This window comes from Bos javanicus, chromosome 4, assembly GCF_032452875.1.
Source record: "Bos javanicus breed banteng chromosome 4, ARS-OSU_banteng_1.0, whole genome shotgun sequence".
Lineage (NCBI taxonomy): Eukaryota > Metazoa > Chordata > Mammalia > Artiodactyla > Bovidae > Bos > Bos javanicus.
Window position 1 is genome coordinate 51,861,634 of NC_083871.1, and position 27,722 is coordinate 51,889,355.

The window sequence follows — 27,722 nt, forward strand, 5'->3', positions numbered from 1 at the left end:
CTAGAATAATATTTTGATTTCTGAGTTCCTAATAACCCTGATGCTGGGAGGGATTGGGGACAGGAGGAGAAGGGGACAACAGAGGATGAGATGGCTGGATGGCATCACCGACTCGATGCACATGAATTTGGGTGAACTCAAGGAGTTGGTGGTGGACAGGGAGGCCTGGCATGCTGCGATTCATGGGGCACAAAGAGTCAGACACAACTGAGTAACTGAACTGAACTGAACTGAACTGAATAATTATCTACAGCCTACCAAACAGTCAACTCTAAAGAAGGATCATGTTATATGACCTTTGAAAAAAACTAAATATGAAAACCACTACCTCATGTACCCCAAGAAAATAGAAACCTCAAGTTCCTAAGGATTGGATGGTAGTTGAAAGAAAAGTGTAACTTATTCCATTTAATTTCTATGATTAGAAAAGGTTTTCAAAATCATATCATTAAGCATCTGTGAGAGAACCCTTCTCTTGGGCTAAAAAACCTTCAGGAATAGGAGCACCTGAGAAGAAGTGGGCCTGGTAGATACCCACAAGTGGGTAGAAGCCTAAACAAACCAGGAAGGGGTGTGGCAGAAGGAACTTGGGGAAGGAAGGAGGACTTTTAGAAAATTATCTACAAAGGGATACATTAGATCTGTGTTGTCCAACGTGGTATCCTCTATTTAATGTGTATCTATTTATCAATTAAAATTAAATTAAATTAAAAATTCAGTTCCCACTAGCCATATTTCAAGTCCTCAAGTGCTGTAAGGAGTTAATAGAACAAGGCAGAGACAGTTCCATGATCACAGAAAGTTCTAGTGGACAGCATTGATTCAAACAATGGAAGTTTCTAATCTTCAAATAATCGAAACCACTTATAACATGAAAAATTTTCACAGATGTGTGTCGAATCTACTGATCAAAAATACACAATAAGGCAAAAAGTTACAATAAATAGTAATAATACAAGAATTCATTTAAAAATATTACTGGCCACCAGGGTGTCTACATAATATCTGGAAAGCAGCAGTGCACATGTGTATGAGACAGCTGGTTTACTCAGCCTGTTGACTGAATGTGGTGCATATGGCTTCAAGGACACTGTCCACAGCCCCAGGATGGGCTGTGAGGTAATGCTCTGTTTCTCCTCTTAGCTCCCTCTGATCTCTGTGTATGTGTACTTTTCACACACCACCTTAGATTAGTTATATGTCTCAGCTCAGGCATAAGATCCCAAAGAACATGAATCTCATTTCCCAAGAAGTCCCTCAAAATGAGCATCCCTGGCCTTATCAGCCTCATGAGACGAAGCAGTGTAGCTCACCAAGAAAACTCAGCTGCCTTCCCATTGCATCTACTTTATGGCATAAACAAGTTTTGTCTATAAAGGAGATTTATACTGCAGCATGGTTTCAAACAAAATGTTGGCTCTAACCAAATAATGAAGGCTAATAACAACAGTGTGTTATGTTTCTGGCCTGGTTTAAAATGGTTGGCAAGATTAGTTCTCAACATGTGCAACATTTAAATTAGAAAGGCATGGAACAACATTTCACATCTTACTTGTCGAGAGAAAAATAAATGGAAGAGGGCAGATCCCAATCCACAACTATGCAGAAATCAATTAGAATAACTGTAGCTTGCAAATCAGAGAACACTCCCTGCCTGTCTGCAGCAGTTCATTGGCTTTGATTAGCTAAGCCAGCATTCTGCCCTATCTTGCCTGCCATCCTGCCTCTGACTTCCTTCCCAAATTCTCAAATCACATTGCTCTTGAAGCACATGCTTCTAAAGGTTTCGGAAGCAACTTTTCAAAATCTGTTTGTGTCAGAATCTGGTTCCTAAGCTCAAGATAGGAACATAACACATTAGCACAGATGAAGAGGAGCTGAGTGGTGTCTGCTTATGGAGGTCTGTGAGCAGAGGCTGGTTCACCTGTCAGGAAAGGTGTAGGAGGGAGGTGCCCTGTCATAGGCTACCCCAGGTGGCTGCTCAGATCTCTTCTGTTAAGGTCTTAAAATTCTATAATAATTAGAGTGAACATGATTCCAAAGTTATCCTTCACACAGATATTAATGCCAAATAGTCCATACTTCCTTTTTGGATTTCCAACACCGGTAACAGCAGAAGTCCTATGAAAATAACTGGCAAAAACATGGGATAAAGAAAATGAGAAAGAACAAATTAATTAGACTCCAGTACATTTAGATGAGGAACATGAAGTACGTGTTCCTTATCCAAAATCAGGTAGTGGAAGAATATTTATTAGCATGAGGAAACGTTCATGATATATCACTAAATGAAGAAAGAACAAAACAAATGTATCACACAGATTGTGATTTTGGTAATACAAATGTACGTGTAGTAATTAAAAGCATTGGAAGGTCACAGATTGAATGTTAATGGTGGAAAATACTGATCTTATGAAGATTTTTCCACTTTTTCTATGCTTTCCAAGTTTTCTGTAATAAGCATTTTAATATTTTATCTCTCTCTGCATATATATGTATGTGCATGCGTGTGTGTGCGTATATAAAAACAAAACTATTTTCTAGACTTGCATCAGAAACATAAAAAGCAAATCACACAAACAAGATAACCAGGGAGAGCAATTTTTCATGTCTTCAGTGCTTTGGTGCAACTGGCTCTGAAAGAGGCTTTAAGCTTAGAAATGATGTGTTAAAAACATCAGTAAAGGGCTACTGGGAAGCCATGCTGCATATTCTGAGTTTCAGTGATGTTCACTCCCTGGAGTCAGTAAGACACATTCTGGAATAGAACAGAGATGCCTGAGGGGACCACAGCTTGCTCCGACCATGCTGCAGTGGGGCCTCAGGTGCACAGTCCTTTGCCCTAGTCCCACTGCTCATCTGCTCCCTGCTCCCTTAAACTGCTGCTTGAATCCTGTCTCCACTATTCTGCTAAGAGGCCTCGGACAAGTTATGCAATTCTTTCAAACTCAGTTTGCTTATATGTTAAAACAGAATAATAAAAACACCCTCTTGCTGCTTTAACTTCTGTATACTACATAGGATAATAGTTGTAAAGCATTCACACAGTTCCTGGCACATGAGTATTCACTAAATAGAAGCTATTTTTTGCTAACCAATAAACAAATGAAGTATTTAAATTACTGTGGAGGGAAGTTGTATTTCCTGTGGATATATGTCCCACAGATGATTGAATCTGTTTCTTGGTAAAACACTTCAGCAATTTTATAGTAGTAGCAGTTCAGCTAAAGAGAACTGGCTGCCAGGGGTCATCAACTGACCAGTATGAAGACAAGCACAAAGCAAAGCTGAAATGCCAAATTCAGCCTGGTGAGCTGTAGTACCACACACGGGTCCTCTTCTCAAGCTCACTGCTTCTTGCTGGTTCACTTACCTATTCATCAGCTGCTGCTGCTGCTGCTAAGTCACTTCAGTCGTGTCCGACTCTGTGTGACCCCATAGATGGCAGCCCACCAGGCTTCCCCGTCCCTGGGATTTTCCAGGCAAGAACACTGGAGTGGGTTGCCATTTCCTTCTCCAATGCATGAAAGGGAAAAGTGAAAGTGAAGTCGCTCAGTTGTGTCCAACTCTTAGCAACCCCATGGACTGCAGCCTACCAGCCTCCTCCATCCATGGGATTTTCCAGGCAAGAGTACTGGAGTAGGGTGCCACTGCTTTCTCCGATTCATCAGCTACTTTGCTTCATTCCTAAAATACAGCATGTCCACCATATATCCCAAGAAAAATTATGGGAGTGCTGTCCCCCAAGGGCACAGATATAGCAGTGGCCACATGTTACGCATACATGCCCAGTCATATCTCACTCTTTGCAACCCTATGGACTATAGCCCACCAGGCTCCTCTGTCCATGGGATTCTCCAGACCAGGAATACTGGAGTGGGTTGCCATTTCCTCCTCCAGGGGATCTTCCTGACCCAGGGATGGAACCTGGATCTCCTGCAGCTCTTGCACTGGCAAGCAGGCTCTGTGCCACCCTGGAAGCCCATAGAAGTGGCCACAGTGTTCTCCAATGACACATGTGGGAGGACCCATAGCTTACCCCAGGGGCACAGATATGGGCACATCCACAAGTCACCTCAAGTGCATGGACATGATCAGGTCAGGTCCCTACCTTGGTGACCTTTAATCTTTGTAGGAGTGTGAGTGTGAGAGAGAGTATACGTGTGTGTGTGTGTGTGTGTGTGTGTGTGTGTGTGTGAGAACATGCATGTGTGCACACGTGTAAAGACAAAGAAACAATAAAATTCAACATGATGACTATCTTAGTAAGAGGCATATACTTAGTACTAAGGAAGCAAATGAGGAACATTGTCTCTGGGACAGCTTCACAGAAAGAGGAAAATATGAGTCAGTCTTACTAAATACACAAGAGTTTAACTGTAAAGATGAGGGGAGGTGGAAGCCACTGTAAGGCTGGGCCAAAGCATCACAGGGCATAATGGGTTTGCAGTCTTGAAGGGCTTGAGTGCTAACCTGACGGGAATGGCCAACTCTGATGAAGCACTAACACATGTCAAGCATACTTATCTCAGGTACTCCTTACAACTGTGTGAGGGAGCTGATATTATTATTCCTATTTTACAGATGAAAAAAAACTGGACACTTTGGGAAGTTAAATAGCTTGCCCAGGGTTGCACGATTTGTGTGTGATGGAACCTACCCTGGAACTCAGGTTTCATGCTGCTCTCCAGGGGGTGAAGCAGGAAACGTGCATGTAAAAGGCCTTGCGTGATTTGCTCCAGAGTACAACCTTTCCCCTGAGTTATTCTGTGGTTTCAAACTGTGAGACCCTGAAAATTCTGTTTTGAAGAGAAAAAGAAACGTAACACAGAATGTGAAGTTGATGTAAAACAAAGCTGTGGGGGATCTTAAGGGAAGCACCCAAGAAGGACTGAAGACTCTAATAGCTCCTAGGCAGAGTCTGAAAACCCCTGCAGTAGGCACTGGGAAGAGAGTTGGTACAGTTTGTACCAAAGTTTCTCCATAAAGAAATGGGCAAGTCATGTGTAGCAGCACCAGATAGGGAAAGACTAAGGTTAGAAAGTCTTAAAAAGCTCCTGTCCAAGTGAGGGCCGATGAGACTGAAGAGGGGGACTTCCCCTGGACTTGCCACCTGGCTGAGTCTGAGGATGAGAGAAGGACTCAAGGTGATTGAGATATTTCTAGTTTAGGAAACTATCATAATGGGAGATCATCAGCTAAGATAAAGACACCAGAGGAGGAAGAGGCTTAGTGGTGGGAAATAACAAAAACAGCTGAAGTGCCTACAAAACACCTCTGGAGTGGTGGCCTGAAGGGAGGAGTGAAGGCATGCTGGTCTGGATGTGTGAGGAGCAGAGAGGCAGAAGAAGCAGGAGTACAGGAGGTCTCCCAGGAGGGCTTCCAGAAGGAAAGGAGAGAACTGAGGACCAACCTGAGGGAGGGCAGGGAGGAAGTGGTGCAGGAGGAGAGCCCGGAGAGGCAGCAGTGGCACAGGGAGAAGGTGGCACAGAGCCAAGATGCCCTCGATATAGAACGTGGTCAGTGGGACCAGAGGCTGAGGAAACATCACATAGGATGAGCTGGGGGAAGAGGGGGTTCTGGGTGGGAGTATCCTCTGTGGAAGCAGCTACACTGCTTTTTGTTAGAGAGACCTCTTAGAAACTTTCTGTTTTTGAGAAATGTGGCTAAAAACTGGTTTGTGTTCATTTTTCCCTGGGTCCTATTTCCACAATACATTCTCCTTTCTCTAATCCAAAAAAGCTTTGGAACAAAATATGACTCAAGTCAAAGAAACTTATATTGAAATAATAATATTTCTGAAATGCACCATCGACATACAATATCATAGACAATCTGCCAGGGCATTCTAAGTTTCTGCTTCCACGCTTCAAGCACTTTTAAATGCTAAAACCCACGACACATTTTGTTTCCTAAATTTGATTAAAAAGCAATTTTATACTCTGTCAATCAGCTTTACTAAGATATAAAGGGAGGATTACATTAGTGTTTGCAAGAAACAGAATTTCCATCACTATAACAAAGTCCCGTGGATACACCATTAGCATATACATTTACCAGGATGCTTTTCCCCACAAACCTCTAGAAATCCCCATGAAATTTTAGATTAACACGAGACGAACTTTCCTTTTAAAAAAAAATGCAAAATTTTTAATGGGAGTGCATTTCTGTCATAACATTCTTCATTCTTCCCTCTACATTTTCTTATGCCTTTCCTTCCATGCTCCTTTTATCATTTAAAAACTAGATCCTCACCTCAAAGTTCTGTGGCAGGCGCCCAGGCTGCCCTGTTGCTGACTGAGGGTCAGGAGTGTGGCGAGCCCCTTTCTGCCAGCACCCTCAGGATGCCTATGCACCCCCTGCAGGCCCCTGGAGGGGCCCAGGAAGACAAGCCTGAGATTTAGCAGCACTGGGATTTGGGGCAAGATGAAGAGGAAAGTTTTCCCCCTTTGGTCCTGGTGATTTTTCTTGATTTTTCTCCCTCAACAGCTCCAGCCACAGCACCCAAGTACTCCAACCACCCAGGGCTCCGAATGGGTGTGGGGCCTTCTGTTCTACGGGTGGGACCTCATGAGTTTGGGACTATCCTGTGGTGATGGGGATGACTCCCAGGCTTCTGTTATTTTTTAAACTGTATGAAGAGGTGCCTTGGGGTTGCAGGGCTACCAGCCTTCTCATCCCAGTTTCAATCAGAGTGATTCTACTTTTAATTACTTTGTTCACTGAGGTTTCATGTAAGACTGCAATAGGAGGGAAAAAACTGTTTATTGCTTTAAAAATAACACATCATTATTAATTAGTTTGTTGGTGTATGGTTTGGGTTTTTTTTTGGTGGTGGCAAGTAGGAATGACTGTGCTAGAATAGGGGTACGAGGCAGAGGTCGGAAATGGGTAACTCTTAATCAGTCACAAGTGAAGGACTTAGCCAGCAGTTACAAACTAGAAATTCATGAAGACAACAGCTGCAGCCGGAACATGCTAGAGCCTCTTCCAAGTCTGGAGGCTGAGGAGAACCTGTGGGCACTCCAGGTCGGGGCACTGTAGCGCCACTGTTATTCTCTCTGGCTATACTTCTTCAGACTATGGCAGTCTAAGAAGTATCATTAAAGTACGTTTCTAAACAGCCTGTACTTGGCCAGCGCGCAAGTGCAGAAACAGCTGAGGGTACGAGGGAAGAGGCGACGAAAGGGCCAGCACGTACCGCACACCTACTATGTTCCGAACAAGCTATGCAGTGTAATTCCACTTACTTTTCATCAACCTTATGAAGCCTTTATTCTTATCCCCATTTTATCAAAACAAGAAACCTGGCAGGGAGCTAATTAACTCTTCCTTCCCATACTTCCCTCTGGTCTTGTGGACAGGAAGTGGGAGTTCTTGTTTCAAATACTTTTGAACTTCTCCAATAATACTTGATGAGTCTGCCTACTTATGTTCATACCCCTTGCATCATCATTGTAATTAACATTTTCCCAGTAATAACAGGAACTCTACATATTGGGCCTGACAATTCAGACAAGAATAAACACAAATAGCTGATGATGTTCCACATTACTAGCAGTGGCAAAGAAATACAAAGTAAAAGAACAGAATTACATCTGTCTGTACTTAATAAAAATCATCATTTCTATTTTCCTTCTTTTTTTTTTTTTTTTTGGTTTTAGACAACCTGCTCCATGTTGGTGAGAGTGTGATAAAAGGGAAAAGTAAGAGTCACCAGCTGATGCGAGTGTAAACTGCTATAATTTTTTTGGTAAGCAATTCAGCAATAAATATTAAGAACCCTAAATGCTTCTATATGTTATTCAGTCATTCTTATTATGTAAATTTATCCTAAGATAAATTTAATAATCTTAAAGACCAAAAAAATCTTTATGCCCAAAGACATTCACTAGTTGAGATGACCTCAAACTGATGCCTACAATTAGAGAACACAAAAAAACAAATCATTCTCTTCAACAAATGGTGCTAGAAAACCTGGATATCCACGTGCTAAAGAATAAAATTGCACCTGTATTTTACACCATAGGCAAAAATCAACTCAAAATGCATTAAGACTTAAACACACAGGAAAAACTTCCTAACACTGGGTCTTGGCAATGATGGCTTGGATATGATACCAAAAGCACTGGCAACAAAAGCAAAGTAGACAAGCGGGACTGCATTAAAATGAAAAGCTCTTGCATGGTCAAGGAAACAACAGAAGAGGCAACCTATGAAATGGGAGAAAATATTTGTAAACCATATCTGAAAAGAAGTTAATATCCAAATAAATAATGGAACCCCAACTCAGTGAAAATGACCTGATTTAAGAGTCAGCAAAGGACTTGAATAGCCATTTCTTCAAAGAAGACATACAATGATCAACAGGTACATGAAAAGGTAACATCACAGACCATCAGGAAACTGCAAATCAAAACCGCAATTAGATACTACCTCACACGTATTAGATTGGCCACTATCAAAAAATTGAATATGACAAGTGTTAGCACGGAAGTGAAGAAACTAGAATTCCTGTGCACAGTTCGGGGGCGGGATGTAAAACGGGACAGGCAATATGAAGACCCCTCAAAAAATAAAAAATATGGTCCAAAAATCACACTTCTGGGGATTCATCTGAAAGAACTGAAAACAGAATTGAAGAGATATTTGCACTCCCATGTTCACTGCAGCATTATTCACAACAGTAATGAAGTGGAAACAATCTAATTTTCCATCAATGAATGCATAAAGAAAGAAAATGTGGTGTATACATATAAACACCATATTGGAATATTGTTCATTCTTAAAAAGGCAGGAAATTCTGCTTTGTGCAACAAAATGGATGAACTTGGAGGACGTCATGCAAAGTGAGATAAACTAGTCACAGAAGGACAAATAATACATGATTCCACCTGTATGAGGTAGCTAAAGTAGTAAAATGCATAGAAGCAGAAAGTAGAATGATTGTTACCAGGACCTGGGGGGAAAAAGAAATGCTGAGTTGCTGTTCAGTTGGCATATAGTTTCAGTCAGGAAGAAGACGATTCTAGAGATCTGCAGTACTACAATGGGCTTATAGTTAACAACACTATGCTTACACTTTAAAATTTGTTAAGAGGGTAAATTTTATGTTATATACTTTTTATAATGAAAAAGGAAGTAAATCATCCAGAAAATATTTTTAAATTTTTGAAAGCACATGGCTAAAGACTTGGACTTTACTGTGAAGCTAGAGGATAACAATTTTAAGGTCAAAGAACTCTGAAAATCTGATGATCCTCCCCAAGAAGGAGTAAACATACCCCAATTCCCAACCATAAGATTATATTCAAGACTATTTTCTTCCTGCCTTTTTTCTATGCATTTTTTTTAATACTTAGGAATCACAATCACACAGCATATTCATATTTTTGAAAATTAACGTGGACTGTTCAGTTGGAGTATATGGTTGGGAATTAGGGATATATTTACTCCTTCAGTGACTTTCCTGGTGGCTCAGATGGTAAAGCATCTGCCTACAATGTGGGAGACCCAGGTTCAATCCCTGGGTTGGAAAGATCTCCTGGAGAAGGGAATGGCAACCCACTCCAGTATTCTTGCCGACCCCCCCGCCAAAAAGCGGCTCAAAGAAATATTTTTGGCTTCCCTGGTGGCTTAGAGGGTAAAGCGTCCGCCTGCCATGTGGGAGACCCGGGTTCAATCCCTGAGTTGGGAAGATCCCCTGGAGAAGGAAATGGCAACCCACTCCAGTACTCTTGCCTGGAAAATCCCATGGACAGAGGAGCCTGGAAAGCTGTAGTCCATGGGGTCGCAAAGAGTTGGACATGACTGAGCGACTTCACTTCACTTACTCCTTCTAGATATGGGGGCTTCCCTGGTGGCTCAGTTGGTAAAGAATGTACCTACAATGCAGGAGACGTGGGTTCGATCCTTGGGTTGGGAAGATCCCCTGGAGAAAGAAATGTCAACCCACTTTAGTATTCTTGCCTGGAGAATCCCATGAGCAGAGAAGAGCCTAGTAGGCTATAGGCCATGGGGTCGCAAGAGTCAGACACGACTTAGTGACTAAACCACCACCACCGTGACTAGATATGAAGGGATTATGAATGATTTCTTTACTCTTTTCTCAAATATATATATATATATATATATAAAATTATAATACCACTATGGAGGGAAACAGAGAAGGCAATGGCACCCCACTCCAGTACTCTTGCCTGGAAAATTCCATGGGCAGAGGAGCCTGGTAGGCTGCAGTCCATGGGGTTGCTACAAGTCGGATGAGAATGAGCGACTTCACTTTCACTTTTCCCTTTCATGCACTGGAGAAGGAAATGGCAACCCACTCCACTGTTCTTGCCTGGAGAATCCCAGGGATGGGGGAGCCTGGTGGGCTGCCGTCTATGGGGTCGCACAGAGTCGGACACAACTGAAGCGACTTAGCAGCAGCAGTAGTATGGAGGGAAAAACCATACCTAATGCAGCTTGTAACAAACCAATAATTTAGTCATTTTTTGGACATTTGTCAAAGTGAAATTTATCTTTAGCACCCTGAAGGAGTGAATGCAACATCCTCCAAACCAAAAATGTGTCTCTTCACAGGGAGAGCCTTGAGATGGAGGTGTGGCATACTAAGAGCACATAAACTCATTAACTTAGATCTGTGTAAAGATCTCTGATAGAAATGTACCCCTCCTTGTCAGGCTGAGCAAGAGCAGAGCAGGTGCGAAAGCACATCTGTAGGGAAAGCAGAAGAAAAAAACTGAAGCTAAAAATCCATTAAACAATAGATAGCAATACAATGTAACAATACAAAATATAGAACCGAGCTGGCCCTTCATTGGTCCAGCATTACATGGTGAAGGCCAGTGAAACCTGGCATGCTGTAGTCCATGGGGTTGCAGAGTCAGACACGACTGAGCGACAGAACAACGTGAGTGAAATTTTCTTTAAAAAATGGAGAAACTCTCCTTAAATTCAAAACTCCTATTTTAAGCACACTGAATGGGAAACTCCTCCAATGGTTAAAAGCTTTGTCTTTTTGAACTGTGTACCCAGGTCTTGAAAATCACCAGCATGATTAAGATCCTAAGACCCCTCATCAAACTCAAAAGAGGTGACCAGTAGGTACATAATCAGTGCGGTGTAGTGAGAGACCAGAGGGGAAGAATGATTCTGGGATGGGGAGGTACACGATTCCCAGCAGTGACTTGCAACGGTGGGGGTGAAGGGTGAGGAGGATGGCCTGTTGGAAGAAACTAGGAAAAAATAAAAAGACAAGTTGGATTAGATCATAAGCAGTCCTGAAGAACTATCCAAGGAGTTGACACCTTCTGTAGGGCTGGAGACACAGCTGCACTTCCTCGGGAAGGGAGTAACACAATTTGATGGCAGTATGAGTCTATGGCGGAGAAGGCGGTGGCACCCGACTCCAGGACTCTTGCCTGGAGAATCCCATGGATGGAGGAGCCTGGTGGGCTGCAGTCCATGGGTCGCTGAGGGTCGGACACGACTGAGGGACTTGACTTTCACTTTTCACTTTCATGCATTGGAGAAGGAAATGGCAACCCACTCCAGTGTTCTTGCCTGGAGAATTCCAGGGACGGGGCATCCTGGTGGGCTGCCGTCTATGGGGTCGCATAGAGTTGGACACGACTGAAGTGACTCAGCAGCAGCAGCATGAGTCTATGGGGTGCTTCCTCCTTATACTTTGCTGCAATCTAAAGCTTTAGAAATCATGTTTGGAATCAAACAACTTTGAGGCTCTCCTTCAGAACAAAAATCCACAACTTTGTACTATTGTTATTTATTTCTCAGTCCTGTGGTGTGGTTAGGAGGAATACTCCCTATTCTTTATGTTTGCAGGTGAAGAGAGTTCCCAGGAATAACCCTCCTGGAGTAAATAACTAATATTTATCATTGGACATTGAAATATTAACTATTCTTACTGGGGTTGGAACTAAACTATAAATTTATGGAAGGCAATTCACAGTTACCATAGTTGGTATTTTTTCTCCTTCCAAGCAGGCTATAATTGGGTAAAACAGCATGTATATACTGAAAATTCCGGGGGTAGGCCACTGAAAACTTCTTGTGAAAGAGGAAAAGAAACTATGGAAGTAAGTAAGACACGATAACACCCTGAAGAAATCTGGATTGTCCACAGGAATCAAGTGCCTTGGGAGGGGATGTGGCTGCCATCATTTCTAGGTTCCTGCCTAGGCTGGTCTGCCACCTGGCGGGATCTGGGGGACAGTGGAGGGAGATGTTTAAGAGCTGGATAACCCAGACTCAGTTCAGGCTCTGTCATTTACTTAATGGTGTAACCAACAGCAGATTACTTAACCTCTCCAAACCTGTAGTGCCCTTTTCTATGTAGCAGGGATAACAGTATCACAGTGTTGTTATGAAAAATAAATAAGATGGCATATGTGGTTCAGTTAGCACTGTGCTTGCCACATAGTAAACATTAACAGACACCAATAATATGACATAACTTTAATAGTATCATTATGAGAGATTTAAGCTTAGAATCTTGGAGGTGTCCCACATGACATTTAAAGTCCCTTCTTACTGAAAGAATCTTAAGTGTTTATATCCTCCATTGATGTCTCTTAGAATTAAGGCTATTCTCTGCCCGAAAAGGCACCCATATACATACACACACACACACGTGCATGTGTGTACACGTTAGGAAGCAGTCCCAACAAACAGAACATGTATAAAAGATATTACTAGCAGTCTGCATATGTACACATGTACCAGAGGTTCATTGGAAGGACTGATGCTGAGGCTGAAACTCCAGTACTTTGGCCACCTCATGCGAAGAGTTGACTCATTGGAAAAGACCCTGATGCTGGGAGGGATTGGGGGCAGGAGGAGAAGGGGACGACAGAGGATGAGATGGCTGGATGGTATGACCAACTAGATGCACATGAGTTTGGGTGAACTCTGGGAGTTGGTGATGGACAGGGAGGCCTGGCGTGCTGCGATTCATGGGGTCGCAAAGAGTCGGACATGACTGAGCGACTAAACTGAACTGAACCAGACGTATGTGATTAACTCTGCACATATGAGGTCAGTGATTCATGGGGCTTTTCCCCCATAGAAATGTCAATAATGAGGAGGATCTGGAAACAAGTTTTCTCCTCAGCACAATCATCAATAAAGCAAAGTGGTGGAGAATCATTTTATTCCTATGACCTATTGGTTTAATCACTGGAAGCTAGAGTGAAATCAAATATTCTCAACTTGTTCTAGTTATTTCCACTTTTATAAGACTTCTATTTTACAACTAGAATACTAATTGACTGAGTCAAATTCTTCCATGGCAGCTTTAAACTATTTCTTAGGGCTCTTACTACTCTTCTGAAGGCTCAACCATTTAAGACCATTATCTAGAATTAAATGACAGCTTCAGTTAAAATGTCTAATCAACAAGCATTGTTCCAAGGATTGCTGCAGTTTTCTAGCTTGTGTCTCAGGATGACAGGCTTACGCTGGTATAACCGAAAAAGTTAAGACTCAGGTCCCATACTTGAAGAGCTGCCAACAAGCCAAATATCAATAATTTTAATGATTTACAAACATGGTGCGCTCAAGTACTTTCAAAGAACTTCAAATATATTATCTCACTTGATCTTTATCACAGAACATAGGAGAGGCTTATATTTTTATCTTCACTTGGAAGACAAGGGAAAACTTTGAGTTCAGAGATGCTAAACTCAAGATCCCATGATTAGTAAATGACAGAGCCAGAACTGGAACCCAAGTTTTTGTTTCAGAATCTAGGACTCAATTGCCCAATACTGTTTGTAAAAGAGACCTATGTGTGCTCATAAAATAGCTATGTAGTTAGAGAATGGCATTCAATAAATATTAATTGATGACCTAAGTTTACTGTAATTCAGGATAATATTTTCATGATTCATTTTACATTTTAATTAAATTTGATAATATGTTTTTAACTTATCTGAAAAGATATTAAATAGATATATATTTTATACCACCCTATATACAATACCTAAGTCTACAAATACTACGCTGCTCATTATCCACTGAAACTACAGTGGATAAATATATCCTTCTGCAAATGTGGCACTGTGCACCCCTCTTCAATTTCCTGTTTTGTGAGAAGATGACCATGATCTAAGTAAAACCTTAGGAATGATAGAGATCACCTATTTCTGTCACTCTGGAGATCAACAAAGTAAATTAAAGTAGGTAACTCCATAAGTCATCACACAGGCACACACACAGACACCCCAAATCCACCCTTTTGCTACAGTACTGCAACAAAACAAGAAAACAGCCTGATTTTATCACTTTTCACCAACGGAAATTTTCATCAGACATTCTGCCAAGAAAACTGTCTTGTACCTGATATGAACTATAGGAGGTTTCCTAGAGGTCATGCTTTATAATATCCAGAAACAGAAATGGCCCTCAGCAATAAACTTATCATGGAGCAGGTACTCAAAGACAGGTAATTCATGAACACACACTCTCCTTCTGAATAAAAGATTACAGAAATATCCTCTGCCATGATTTGACTCCCTTAAAATCAAATTGATAAAAAACACACGGGAAATATTGAATATTTATAAATTGATCAGTCTTGTAGTTAATAAGACAAATATTTCCTATTAAAATAGCACTCACAAGTCAAAAGAATACTCCTCCATACTGTGAGGTTTTCCTCATTATTCGCTGGCCAATACTGATTAATTATCATTTACTTATGGGCTTTCCTGATAGCTCAGTTGGTAAAGACTCAGCCTGCAATGCAAGAGACCTTGGTTCAATTCCTGGGTCAGGAAGATCTGCTTTGAGAAGGGTTAGGCTACCCACTCCAGTATTCTTGGGCTTCCCTTGTGGCTCAGCTGGTAGAGAATCTGCCTGCAATGTGGGAGACCTGGGTTTGATTCCTGGGTTGGGAAGATCCCCTGGAGAAGGGAAAAGCTATCACTCCAGTATTCTGGCCTGGAGAATTCCATGGACTGCATAGTCCATGGGGTCGCAAAGAGTCTGACACAACTGCAAGACTTTTACTTCACTTCACTTATGGAGACACAGAATTCCATATTAGTAATTTTTTTTACCATTGCTTTTCACAGCAAGGTTCATTTCTCGAGTTGGTGCTAAGTAAGACCATAACTGATGTGCAGTTCCTATCAAATGCATCAACATCCTTGGGGATCTCCATATTTTGCCAATTTCAGGCTTCCTGACCTGGCCTGCCTAAGCTAGATCTATCAATTTACCTTTACTATAAGAAGCCCGAGAATGGGCCCCAAAGCCTCTTGAATGTAGCTTTTGCTTAAAAATGAGGCTAATAAGCATAGCTTATGCAGGGTCTCTACCAAAATTCACTGGTTGCAATTCAGTCTTTTTAGAACTGGGTGTATTCGAGACATGACATTGTGGTCACCACATACTCTCTGCTCTCATAACGAGCTCCTTCGGGGATTCCAGACTCACTTTTGGCACGTGAGGATTGAATTCCACAGCTCTATGAATGGCCTCTACCGCATTCATCTCTGCTGTGCTCAGCCCCCGCCGAGATGCAGCCTCAGGAGAGAATCTGAAAAGCAGAAAGACAAACACCATCCAGTTGGGACCACTGCTTGGGCATTAACCCGGAAAGGCATCCACACATCAAGGGCCCAGAAAAACCACAGCGAGCCAAAGCCATGAGCTCTCCAAACCTCCACTGCATCAGACCTCTGAGAGACCCTTCAGACAGAGGCCAACAAAAACCCCAGCAGAAGCAGAAAGCGTGCTTGTGTCTAATCGTGGAAGGAATTCAATTCAGCTGTCAAGTCTCTCTGTCTAAATAGCTAATCTAAGTTTTCTAGGAGGTACCTGCTTAGGTCAGGGGAGGGGGGAGGACTGACAAGGGCAGACAGTGTAGGAAAAAGAGAAAACTAGGTTACAGAAGAGCGCACTTGGTTAAAAACAGAACTGGGGAGAATTTTAAAGGAGGCTCCCAACCCCATGTCAGTGCTGCGATGGAGGGTTAAGTCTTGCAGCTTCAGCAGCAGGCGAGCCTGCTGGGGGCCATTCCGGCAGGGGGCGTGTGCATGCCCAAACTGCGGGCAAGACACCTGCCCGAGTGAATGAAAAAAACCAGACCATGCAATCTCTTTCTCACCTCACACCCAGGGCTAACTCCAGAGCTGTGCTTGGCAGGCAGACACCACAGGGGAAGCTGTGACAACCCTGGCCCTGCCCTCCCAAGCTGGAGTCGCTGTGTAGGGAGAAAAGATGTTGCAGTAGGTACTGGCGATCTACAGGATAAAAAAGAATGAAAGAAAATTACTTCGGTCTTGAAGTGCACACACACTGAACAGCAAACCTGTCTGACACAGCAGAGGCTGTGTTCTTTTCCTGGTATCTGCTTTTCAATGCTCCAGAGGGAGTGGAGTGGGACATGTAAGCGTTTATGAACTCAAAACCAGTTAAGCCATCTGTTCTCTTTCACCTGCCAGTCACCTGGTTTATGGAAATTCTCTATGCCATTGTCACCTGCCTGAATAAAAAGGGCCAAGGTCCCACTGAGATGGTGACTCACGAACCCTGGGTGGGGAGTCAGTTTGGAATTGCTGAGATAAAGAATGGGGGATGACCATCCCTTTTTACTGTATTACATCTCTGTTATGACCACTACCCCATCCTGGACTGCTGGAGGAAGAGGAATACGCCAAAAAAAAAAAAAAAAATGAATCAAAGAATGCATTTTTGTGTAAGTCTCAAGCAGGCCTTTCGGTATCTGTGGTCTGGCAAAAAAAGAAAAAAAAAAAAAAAGGAAAAAAGTCACCTCAGAGGCATGGAATTTCATACAAATCCCTCTTTAGGGACCCATTCACCATTACAATTCCTGGGGATATGCATTCCCTCCTTCTAGTAGTGAAAGGAAAGATCAGCAGGTTTTGGAAAATGCATGCTCATAAGCAGGGGTCTCATAGACTAAGGAAAACTTCCAGAGAAACCCTCAGACACAACGCATCTCCTTCAGTCCAGACCGACACCTAGTACCACCAGGTCACTCTCCACTTACTTGTCAGAGACAGCTCTTGCTTTGAGCAAGGCAGCTGTGTAGCATATTGTTGCCGACTTTGGTAAGCTTATATCTGTCAGAGAGAAAAGAAAAGTAGGAGCTGTTATACGTTTGTACAAACAAAGAGCAATAATTTTAAATACACTAGCATTTTAATCATATAAGCCTACTAAAGCATAAGACTATGTCAATCAATGTATGCAGTACACAGCTGTTTCTTATGTATCTGGGTGGTATGTGACAAACAAGGTAATTCAGTTTTCTGTAAGTAATTCAGGTTTAAAGCCCACCACACTGGCAATCATCTTCTGTTTTAAAATGTATATTTTCATATGTTGAGTTTAAGCAGAGAATAGCTATAAATACATAAAATAAATATTACATGAAGAGCCTTGATATCAAGAAAGGCAAATAGGACCTCTTTGTTACTTACAAAATTTCTCAAGAGGTATACGAAATACTAAAGTGAAGAAAAAAATACTACCTGGATTTTTAAAAAATATAAGTATTTTAGTGATAAATCAATTTATTTTAAAAACTAATCTTTAAAAATTTAAACCTAGTTTAAATTTAAACCAGATTTCCTTTGCATTAAGCTTCAAGAAATTTATATTCAGTTTTTTTGTTAACCGTGAGAAGAAAAATCTTTATAAAGCTATATACATTTATATATACATAAGAAAACTTTATAAAACTAAACAATTTTTGTTCATTAAAAACCCATGACAAAGCCTCTTTCAAATTATGAAGCCTAATCTGTTGCCCAGAAAAACAGGTCCTTTTGGTTTGTATAGATAATTTCAGATGGAGGGGTGAGGATAAGAACCAGATTCCATTTACAGGGAATAAAGCGCAGAGTGCAACTAAGAGTAGATCAACTCAAAGAGGGTAGTCCCTTGATGGGGGGCAGACTTGTATGTAAATTATGATCTTATTTCGTACCAGAACTGTATTTCTTTAACACTCATAGTAATTTATACTACTATGACATAGAAATACTTTCTTAATTCAGACCAGGTAAAAATATGCCATTCTAAGGTGCTACAAAATTCACTCTAGGTTAGAAGAACTCTTAACACTTGGAATTCTCTTCAAGTTTCTTGTAGGGCTGTTTTCAACTTTAGAAGAATGACATTATAGTAGGAATGAAAAGGAAAGTCCATAACTAGACAACAGACAGCAGCAGGAGAAAATAATTTCATAAAAGAAAAACAATCTCTCATTCAATAACCAATTAACCACCAACTCCAGCATGAGGAATTTCTCTTTGAAGGAAATTTCATGACGTTGATAAAATACAAATAATCAGAGAAAATACCAATACAGAATTGAAAGGGCCAGATGTCTCTGCAATCCTGATCTCATAAGTTATATTCAAACAAAACTTAAGCACTGTAAGCACAGTATAAAATGTGCTTGTGACTAAGAAAGAAAGAAAAGGTCAGACACTCATGGATTTGTCTTGTTGTTTTTCCAATATCTAAACATTTAACTACTTCCCAGTAGTGAGGGACAGAGGATCCTGGCGTGCTACAGTCCCTGGGGTTGCAAAAAGTCAGACAGGACTTAGCAACTGAAAAACAGTCCAGGAATCAACTGTCTTGTTTGCTAGGGTCCACTTATTGATTGTTATTAGAAGATAATGAAAAAAAATTGCAGATAACACACATTCTACTTAAAAGTTTACACCTTTTTCCCTTTTTTTAAGTTCTGCTGCTAAGTCACTTCAGTCATGTCCGACTCTGTGTGACCCCATAGATGGCAGCCCACCAGGCTCCTCCGTCCCTGGGATTCTCCAGGCAAGAACACTGGAGTGGGTTGCCATTTCCTTCTCCAATGCATGAAAGTGAAAAGTGAAAGTGAAGTCGCTCAGTCCTGTCCGACTCTTCTCGACCCCATGGACTGTAGCCTGCCAGGCTCCTCCGTCCATGGGATTTTCCAGGCAAGAGTACTGAAGTGGGGTGCCATTGCCTTCTCCGTTTTTAAGTTCAGACCTTTCATTTAAACATTATCTAAGCCCGTAGTGGTAAAGAGTGAAGTGAAATTTGCTCAGTTGTGTCCGACTCTTTGTGACCCCATGGACTGTATAGTCCATGGAATTCTCCAGGCCAGAATACTGGAGTGGGTAGCCTTTCCCTTCTCCAGGGAATCTTCCTAACCCAAGGATCGAACCCAGGTCTCCCTCATTGCAGGCAGATTCTTCCCAATCCAGGGATCGAACCCAGGTCTCCTGCATTGCGGGTGGATTCTTTACCAGCTGAGCCACAAGGGAAGCCCAAGAATACTGGAGTGGGTAGCCTATCCCTTCTCCAGCAGATCCTCCACACCCAGGAATCAAACCGGCATCTCCTGCATTGAAGGTAGATTCTTTACCAACTGAGCTCTGAGGGAAGCCCCTTAGCTTCCCTCATGAAAAACCCTCCTGTTAATGCACAAGACATAAGAGAAGTGGGTTCAATCCCTGGGTCAGTAGGGAAGATCCCCTAGAGGAGGGCATGGAAACCCACTCCAGTATTCTTGCCTGGAGAATCCCATGGACAGAGGAACCTGGCAGGCTACATTTCATAGGGTCACAAAGAGCTGGACACAACTGAAGCGACTTAGCACTCATGCAAGCCCTGTTTTCACCCTTCCTAGAGTGATCTGTGTTCCTTCTGTGTCAATCTAGCACCTTTCAATGAAATGGGAACAAAGGATTAGTCCTAGAAAGGAGCTGAAACTGAAAATAATGGTCAAAATTATTTGAAGGTGGCAGCACAAGAGGAAGCCTCACTTGAAAAACTAAAGAAAACCTGTTGCTAAGGATTTAGCTTCTCAAGGAGAAGGCTCAGGTTGTTTTGAAGCAAAGGAACACATTCACCTAGTTGGAAATGCAAAAACATATATATGACTGAGGTGTTTCAGCAGAATATTAGAGATGCCTAATCAAAGGCAATCTTTAACTCTTTCACTCCTATAGACAAGACATTCACAACTCTGCAACATTACAACTACTATGGTATATTTTCCCCATTTAAAAAATGTTTACCCTTATTCCTTTATTGTATGTGAAGATGTTGGTAGTATATGCACATGATCATAATACTTAATAAAAATATATATTTTAGTCAGTATCAAATGGGGGAAGGAAAAATATAAATACCACAATTCTCCACTAGTAGCAAGTTTATTTCATTTGTTATCTCTTTAGTATACTATTTTGCTTTCACTGTTAAACAAAAATGAAAAACTAGCAAACAATTCTTGCATAACCTACTTATATAGTTTCAATATTTTTCTTTTAATTGTGTCAAAGCAAGACATCTATTTGGTAATGGCAATCTGTCTCTAAGGAGGGATGAATCATTATAAAGAAACTGATCCTAAATATCCCTTCAGGTAAAGCATCTTGTTCAAATAAGGCTTTCTTTTACAACATATTTTTGTAAATGACACTTATTTCTGACAATATAAATCAAATACTTTAACATTTTGCCTACCCAGCAATTCTACATCTAAGGCTTTGTCTTAAGGGAAGTCATCATGATTGTGCATGAAGATTTAACCTTAAGGATGTAGATCACAACATTGTTTCTAATGGTAGAAAACTGCAAACAGCCTAAATGTCCAATCACAGAAGAAAGGCTAAGGTGCTACACCATCCACAAGGTGCAATTCTGGGCAGTCATTAAGTTGTACGGTAGGTAAGTATTTAATGAGCTGGGAAAGTTCTGCATTATTGTGTACACATCAATAAGTAAAACAAGTTTACAAAAATTATGATTTCACATATTTTAAGAAAAGCATTTATACACAGAGAGATAAAAAGGCTGGAATTATACATATGAAATATTAAGTTTTATTTCTGGGTGCTGGGATTATAGACAATTTTCTACTGTTTATCTGAATTTTCAAAGCTTCCTGTGATGTGCATGTAATAAGTGAATTTTTAAAAGATAATGATGATGCTAAATAGAAGGATTCTTTTTACTAACTGCCTGAAGCAAGATCATGGGCAAATACATTGGTAGAGCCAGACACAGACAGCATAAACAGACAGAGGCAGAACTTACACAAAGTGCTGTCAGCCCTGCAGATCTAGAAAATGTATTTACATGCCTTTAAAAAAGTTAGTGTATTCTTTTGCAGTGTGCAATTGTTAACCATATTTTAATCTAATAACTGCCTAACATCTAAATCGGAGGCAGGAACTGCATGTTTTGGCACAGTTTTTAAGAAAAACCATATACACTACCTTTAGGAGAAAGCTAATTACTATAGGCCGCTTGCCCCATAAGCACTGCCTTTTTCATTTTGTAGGGAAAATAAAAGACTGAGACTTGCTGGTTGCTGCCTATTATAATTTTTAAAATTATTATTTTGAAATAATTATAGTGTCACGGAGTTGTGAACATAGTACACAGAGTTCTGTGAAGCTTCTCTCAAATGGTAACAACTCACAAAACTGTATAATGATATAAAAACCAAGAGACTGACACTGGTATAGTACTATTAAGTCAATTATAGACCTTATTCAGTTTTCACCATTTTTTACATGCATTCCTATGAGTTTGTGGTTCTATGCAATTTCATCCCAAGGGTAGATTCATGTAACCACCACTACTATCAAAACATACAACTTTCCCAAAGGAATCCTCTTATGCTGGCTCTTTCCCTTGTCACCCATACCTGTCCCCCAGTGACCACTAATCTGTTCTCTATCTCCATAAATTTGTCTGCCTACTATCATTTTATGCTTTTGCAATCAGGGAAATGAATATAATGGTAAGGGGAACAGAGTGACTAACAGTAGTGATGAAAATGGTAGTATCAGAAGTTTAAAGCAGGAAATAACACCAAATAAGATGCTTTCCTAGACTTCTTATAATTTATTCAGAAATTTTATTTTGAGGAAGAGACTTGAAATTATTCTAAGTCAATTTTATGAAGAGACTCTAACTATGCAGTGCTTTTCTGTCTTTTTAAGTGGTGTGTAGCTACCACTATTGCCAGAAAGTCTCTTTAAGGATTAGAATCCAAGGAGGAAATGAAGGGAAATAATGAGACATCACGTATTTCCATTACTCATTATAGAAAGAAGGAATGCTGATGTTTCTCACTTAAGCAAAGCTGAACTGCTGGCGTTAATTCTCCTTCCACTTCTTTGCCATCTTGTGCTTCATATAGATCCTTTTATGAAAAGGGAAGAACTTTCTCTAAGCATCTTAGGTGTGTAAAATCAAATAGACATAAAAAACTTTAATTAAAAGCTACAATCCTGAACTCCACAGAATTAGAGTCATAGCGTATGCACTTTCGTGTCAGGCTTCTTTCATTCCAAATGATATTTTGAGGTTCATCCATGTTGTAGCGTACAGCAGTATCTCATCCCTTTTTATTGCTGAGTAGTATTTCATTGCGTGAATATACCACAATATGTTTATTCTCTTGCTCATGGCTATTTGGATTGTTTTCCAGTTCTTCACTATTATATAGAAAGCTGTTGTTATCATTCTTGTGTATGTTTTTTCTTAAAAAAAAAAAAAAAAACTCATTGTTCTTGGATATATAACTGGAAATGGAATTTAGTCAGAAGACAGATAAATGACTGGTGGATAGTACTCCAAAGAGGTTGTGTGAAGTTTGCAAAACTAATACATGGTGAGAGAAGTCAGAGAAATGGTTACAGCTGGGTTGAGGGGTAACTTTCTGAGATGATGGAAAATTCTATGATCCTGGGCGGTGATCACAGAGGTGTGTATGTATAACTGGTGGCTCAGATGGTAAAGAGTCTGCCTGCAGAGTGGGAGACCCAGGTTTGATCCCTGAGTCAGGAATATCCCCTGGAGAAGAAAATGGCTACCCATTCCAGTATTTTTGCCTGGAGAATCCCATGGAGTGAGGAGCCAGGCAGGTTATAGTCCATGTGGTCACAGAGTCGGACACGACTGAGCAACTTCACTCACTCACTCATACATAACTGAAAAGTCATCCAGCTCTATGTTTAAGACTTGTGTATGTTACAGAATGTAATTTATATCTCAATTAAAAAAAGGTGAAAAAAAAAAAAAGCCAAACCTATGATCCTGAAGCTGTCTTCTCTCCCTTGCCTTTCATCACTTTGGCCCCTCCATTCCCTCTATGGATCCTTATCTAAAAATTCCTTCTTAGTTTAATAAACAGAATTTGATTATTTCTCAAGTTGACCTTTCAACTATTAAGATGGTTAAATTATCTCCTCTAAACCTAATCTTATCCACTCCAGTACTCTTGCCTGGAAAATCCCATGGGTGGAGGAGCCTGGTAGGCTGCAGTCCATGGGGTCGCAGAGTCGGATACAACTGAGTGATTCACTTTCACTTTTCACTTTCATGCACTGGAGAAGGAAATGGCAACCCACTCCAGTGTTCTTGCTTGGAGAATCCCAGGGATGGCAGAGCCTGGTGGGCTGCTGTCTATGGGGTTGCACAGAGTCGGACACAACTGAAGTGACTTAGCAGCATCAGCCCTTTAACTGAAGACACAGTATTCAGAACTTCTCACTTATTTTTATTACAGAGCCATGGGTGATTTAAAAATATGAGATTTACAACTGTAAATAATCCTCTGGATCCCTGAAACCTGACCAGTACAGAGCCAGGGAAACATGCAGCCTGGGGAGCCCGTGGCCACTGCCCCAGCTCTGAGTACCAGCAAGGATGGCCCTGAAGTTGAACAGCTGCAGCACTTTGTTCCTAAGACTATGTGGTCAACAAACCTTCACTCCACATTCTATCCAAACCAATTTCACTCAAAGGCGGGTCTTCTCTCTATTACTTCAGCCAGAATTTTGGAATCTATGAGCAGGATTTCCACATATGTCTCCATTAAATTTTAAATCTTAAGATAAAATCTAAACTATTAAATAGTAATGGTTTCAGCATATCATTCCAGCCTATCAGTCATAGTTGTAACTCAACCTATCACCTATAGCTTTGCTCCATACACGTCATAAGTATACCTTCCTTTCTATATGATCATTATCATCACCAAAATTACCACTAGCTAACATTTATTGAAGGCTTATTAAGTCCCAGACACTGGTGTTAATCACGTATACACATTAATCCTCAGACCAGTAGGTCCTATTAGATAGGACCTACTGCTAGCCCTGTTTTACAGATGGGGAAAGTGAGGCATAAAACAGTTAAGAAATATGACAACATGACACACCTAGAAGAAATATGAGCTTCCCCCAGAGCACATGCTTGTTAACTGTGCTATGCTGTCAGCAAGGTCTGACTTAAAAACATAGTGACCACAGCAATACCAAGGAGAGAGTCCAGAAATGGTATTCTAGAGATCGCCCTGTATTTGCAGTGGTCTGCAATAATCTGTGTGCAACCATTTATTAATAATTACAACAGGTAAAACTGTGCAGCACTGGAGAGACTTTAAGGAGATACCCCATGTCCAAGGGCAAAGGAGAGCCCCAGCAAGATGGTAGGAGGGGCAAAATCGCGTTTAGAATCAAACATACCTGCCAGAGACATTCAGAGGGCTCAAACAAACCTTGTGTGCACCAGGACCCAAAGACCCACAGAGACTGGGACAGAACTGTGTTTGAGTGTCTCTTGTGGAGGTACGGGTCAGCAGTGGACTGCTGCAGGAGCAGGGGCTCAGGGTGCAGCAGGCGTGGGTATGGCATAAGCCCTCTTGGAGGAGGTTGCTATCAACCCCATCATATAGCTGTTAGAACTTACACAGGAATGGGGAAATAGATTCTTAGAGGGCACAAACAGAATCCTGTGTGCACCAGGACCCAGGAGAAAGGAGCAGTGATGCCACAAGAGACTGACCCAGACTTGCCCATGAGTGTCCAGGAGTCACTAGCGGAGGTGTGGGTCGGCAGTGGCCAACTGCAGGTTGGGGGCACTAAGTGCAGCAGTGCGAGCATGGGACCTTTTGAAGGAGGTCACCATTATCTTCATTACCTCCACCATAGTTTAGCCCCAGGTGAATAACAGGGAGGGAACACAGGCCTACCCATCAACAGAAAACTGGATTAAAGAATGGCCCCGCCCATCAGAACAAGACCCAGTCTCCCCCTCAGTCAGTCTCTCCATTCAGGAAGCTTCTATAAGCCCCTTATCCTTCTCCATCAGAGTACATAGACTGAAAACCACAATCACAGGAAACTAACCAATCTGATCACATGGACCACAGCCTTGTCTAACTCAGTGAAATTATGAGCCATGCCGTGTAGGGCCACCCAAGATGGACAGGTCATGGTGGAAAGTTCTTACAAAACGTGGTACACTAGAGAAGGAAATGGTAAACCATTTCCATATTCTTGCCTTGAGAAGCCCATGAACAATATGAAAAGGCAAAAAGATAAGACACTGAAAGATGAACTCCCCAGGTCGGTAGGTGCCCAATATGTTACTGGAGATCAGTGGAGAAATAACTCCAGAAAGAATGAAGGGACAGAGACAAAGCAAAAAGAACACCCAGTTGTGGATGTGACTGGTGATGGAAACAAGATCCGATGCTGTAAACAGCAATATTGCATAGGAACCTGGAATGTCAGGTCCATGAATAAAGGCAAATTAAAAGTGGTCAAACAGGAGATGGCAAGAGTGAACATTGACATTTTAGGAATCAGCGAACCAAAATGGACTGGAATGGGTGAATTTAACTCAGATGACCATTATATCTACTACTGCAGGCAAGAATCCCTTAGAAGAAATGGAGTAACCATCATAGTCAACAAAAGAGTCTGAAATGCAGTACTTGGATGCAATCTCAAAAACAACAGAATGATCTCTCTCTGTTTCCAAGGCAAACTGTTCAAATCACAGTAATCCAAGTCTATGCCCCGACCAGTAATACTGAAGAAGCTGAAGTTGAATGCTTCTACAAGAACCTTCTAGACCTACAAGACCTTCTAGAACTAACATCCCCAAAAGATGTCCTTTTCATTATAGGGGACTGGAATGTAAAAGTTGGAAGTCAAGAGATACCTGGAGTAACAGGCAAATTTGGCCTTGGAGTACAGAAAGCAACAGGGCAAAAGCTAACGGAATTTTGCCAAGAGAACGCAGTAGACATAGCAAACACCCTCTTCCAACAACACAAGAGAAGACTCTACACATGGACATCACTAGATGGTCAACACCAAAATCAGATTGATTATATAATTTACAGCCAAAGATGGAGAAGTTCTATACAGTCAGCTAAAACAAGACCAGGAACTGACTGTGGCTCAGACCATGAACTCCTTATTGCCAAATTCAGACTTAAATTGAAGAAAGTAGGGAAAACCACTGGACAATTCAGGTATGACCTAAATCAAATCCCTTATGATTATACAGTGGAAGTGACAAGGGATTAGATCTAATAGAGTGCCTGAAGAACTATGGATGGAGGTTCGTGATATTGTACAGGAGGCAGGGATCAAGACCATCCCCACGAAAAAGAAATGTAAAAAGGCAAAATGGTTGTCTGAAGAGGCCTTACAAAGAGCTGTGAATAGAAAAGCCTCTTGATGAAAGGGAAAGAGGAGAGTGAAAAAGTTGGCTTAAAGCTCAACATTCGGAAAACTAAGATCATGGCACCTGGTCCCATCAGTTCAGTTCAGTTCAGTTCAGTTCAGTCGCTCAGTCGTGTCTGACTCTTTGTGACCCCATGAATTGCAGCATGCCAGCCCTCCCTATCCATCACCAACTCCCGGAGTTCACTCAAACTCACATTCATTGAGTCGGTGATGCCATCCAGCCATCTCATCCTCTGTTGTCCCCTTCTTCTCCTGCCCCCAATCCCTCCCAGCATCAGAGTCTTTTCCAATGAGTGAACTCTTCGCATCCAGTCCCATCACTTCATGGGAAATAGATGGGGAAACAGTGGAAACAGTGTCAGACTTTATTTTTTTGGGCTCTAAAATCACTGCAGATGGTGACTGCAGCCATGAAATTAAAAGACGCTTACTCCTTGGAAGGAAAGTTATGACCAACCTAGACAGCATATTCAAAAGCAGAGACATCACTTTGCCAACAAAGGTCTGTCTAGTCAAAGCTATGGTTTTTCCAGTAGTCATGTATGGATGTGAGAGTTAGACTATAAAGAAAGCTGAGCACTGAAGAATTGATGCTTTTGAACTGTGGTGTTGGAGAAGACTCTTGAGAGTCCCTTGGACTGCAAGGAGATCCAACCAGTCCATCCTAAAGATCAGTCCTGGGTGTTCATTGGAAGAACTGATATTGAAGCTGAAACTCCAATACTTTGGCCATCTAATGCAAAGAGGTGATTCATTTGAAAGACCCTGATGCTGGGAAAGATTGAGGGCAGGAGGGAAAGGGGAAGACAGAGGATGAGATGGTTAGATGGCATCACTGACACAATGGACATGACTTTGGATAAACTCCGGGAGTTGGTGATGGACAGGGAAGCCTGGTGTGCTGCAATTCATGGGGTCACAAAGAGTTAGACATGACTGAGCAACTCAACTGAACTGATCTGAGAAGAGAAGTGAAAGGCAAAGAAGAAAAGGAAAGATATACCCATCTGAATGCAGGTTTCCAAAGAATAGCAAGGAGAGATAAGAAAGTCTTCCTCAGTGATCAATGCAAAGAAATAGAGGAAAACAACAGAATGGGAAAGACTAGAGATCTCTCAAGAAAATTAGAGGTACCAAGGGAACATTTCATGCAAAGATGGGCTTAAT

General features: G+C 41.4%; 1 protein-coding gene across 10 annotated transcripts in view; it reads right to left on the reverse strand.

The window, feature by feature from the left end:
* Positions 1–27,722, reverse strand: part of ST7 (suppression of tumorigenicity 7) — a 278,061-nt gene that overhangs the window by 26,000 nt on the left and 224,339 nt on the right. For 7 of the 10 annotated variants that reach the window (XM_061414029.1, XM_061414031.1, XM_061414028.1 and 4 more), the window contains 2 exons: positions 17,042–17,114; positions 15,463–15,565 (listed from right to left, as the gene is read on the reverse strand). In XM_061414029.1, the coding sequence (XP_061270013.1) occupies positions 15,463–15,565; positions 17,042–17,114 (176 nt within the window). Of the gene's footprint in view, positions 1–1,868; positions 2,134–15,462; positions 15,566–16,135; positions 16,272–17,041; positions 17,115–27,722 lie in introns of those variants that run through there. The other 3 variants (XR_009735899.1, XM_061414037.1, XM_061414035.1) reach the window with 3 other exon arrangements.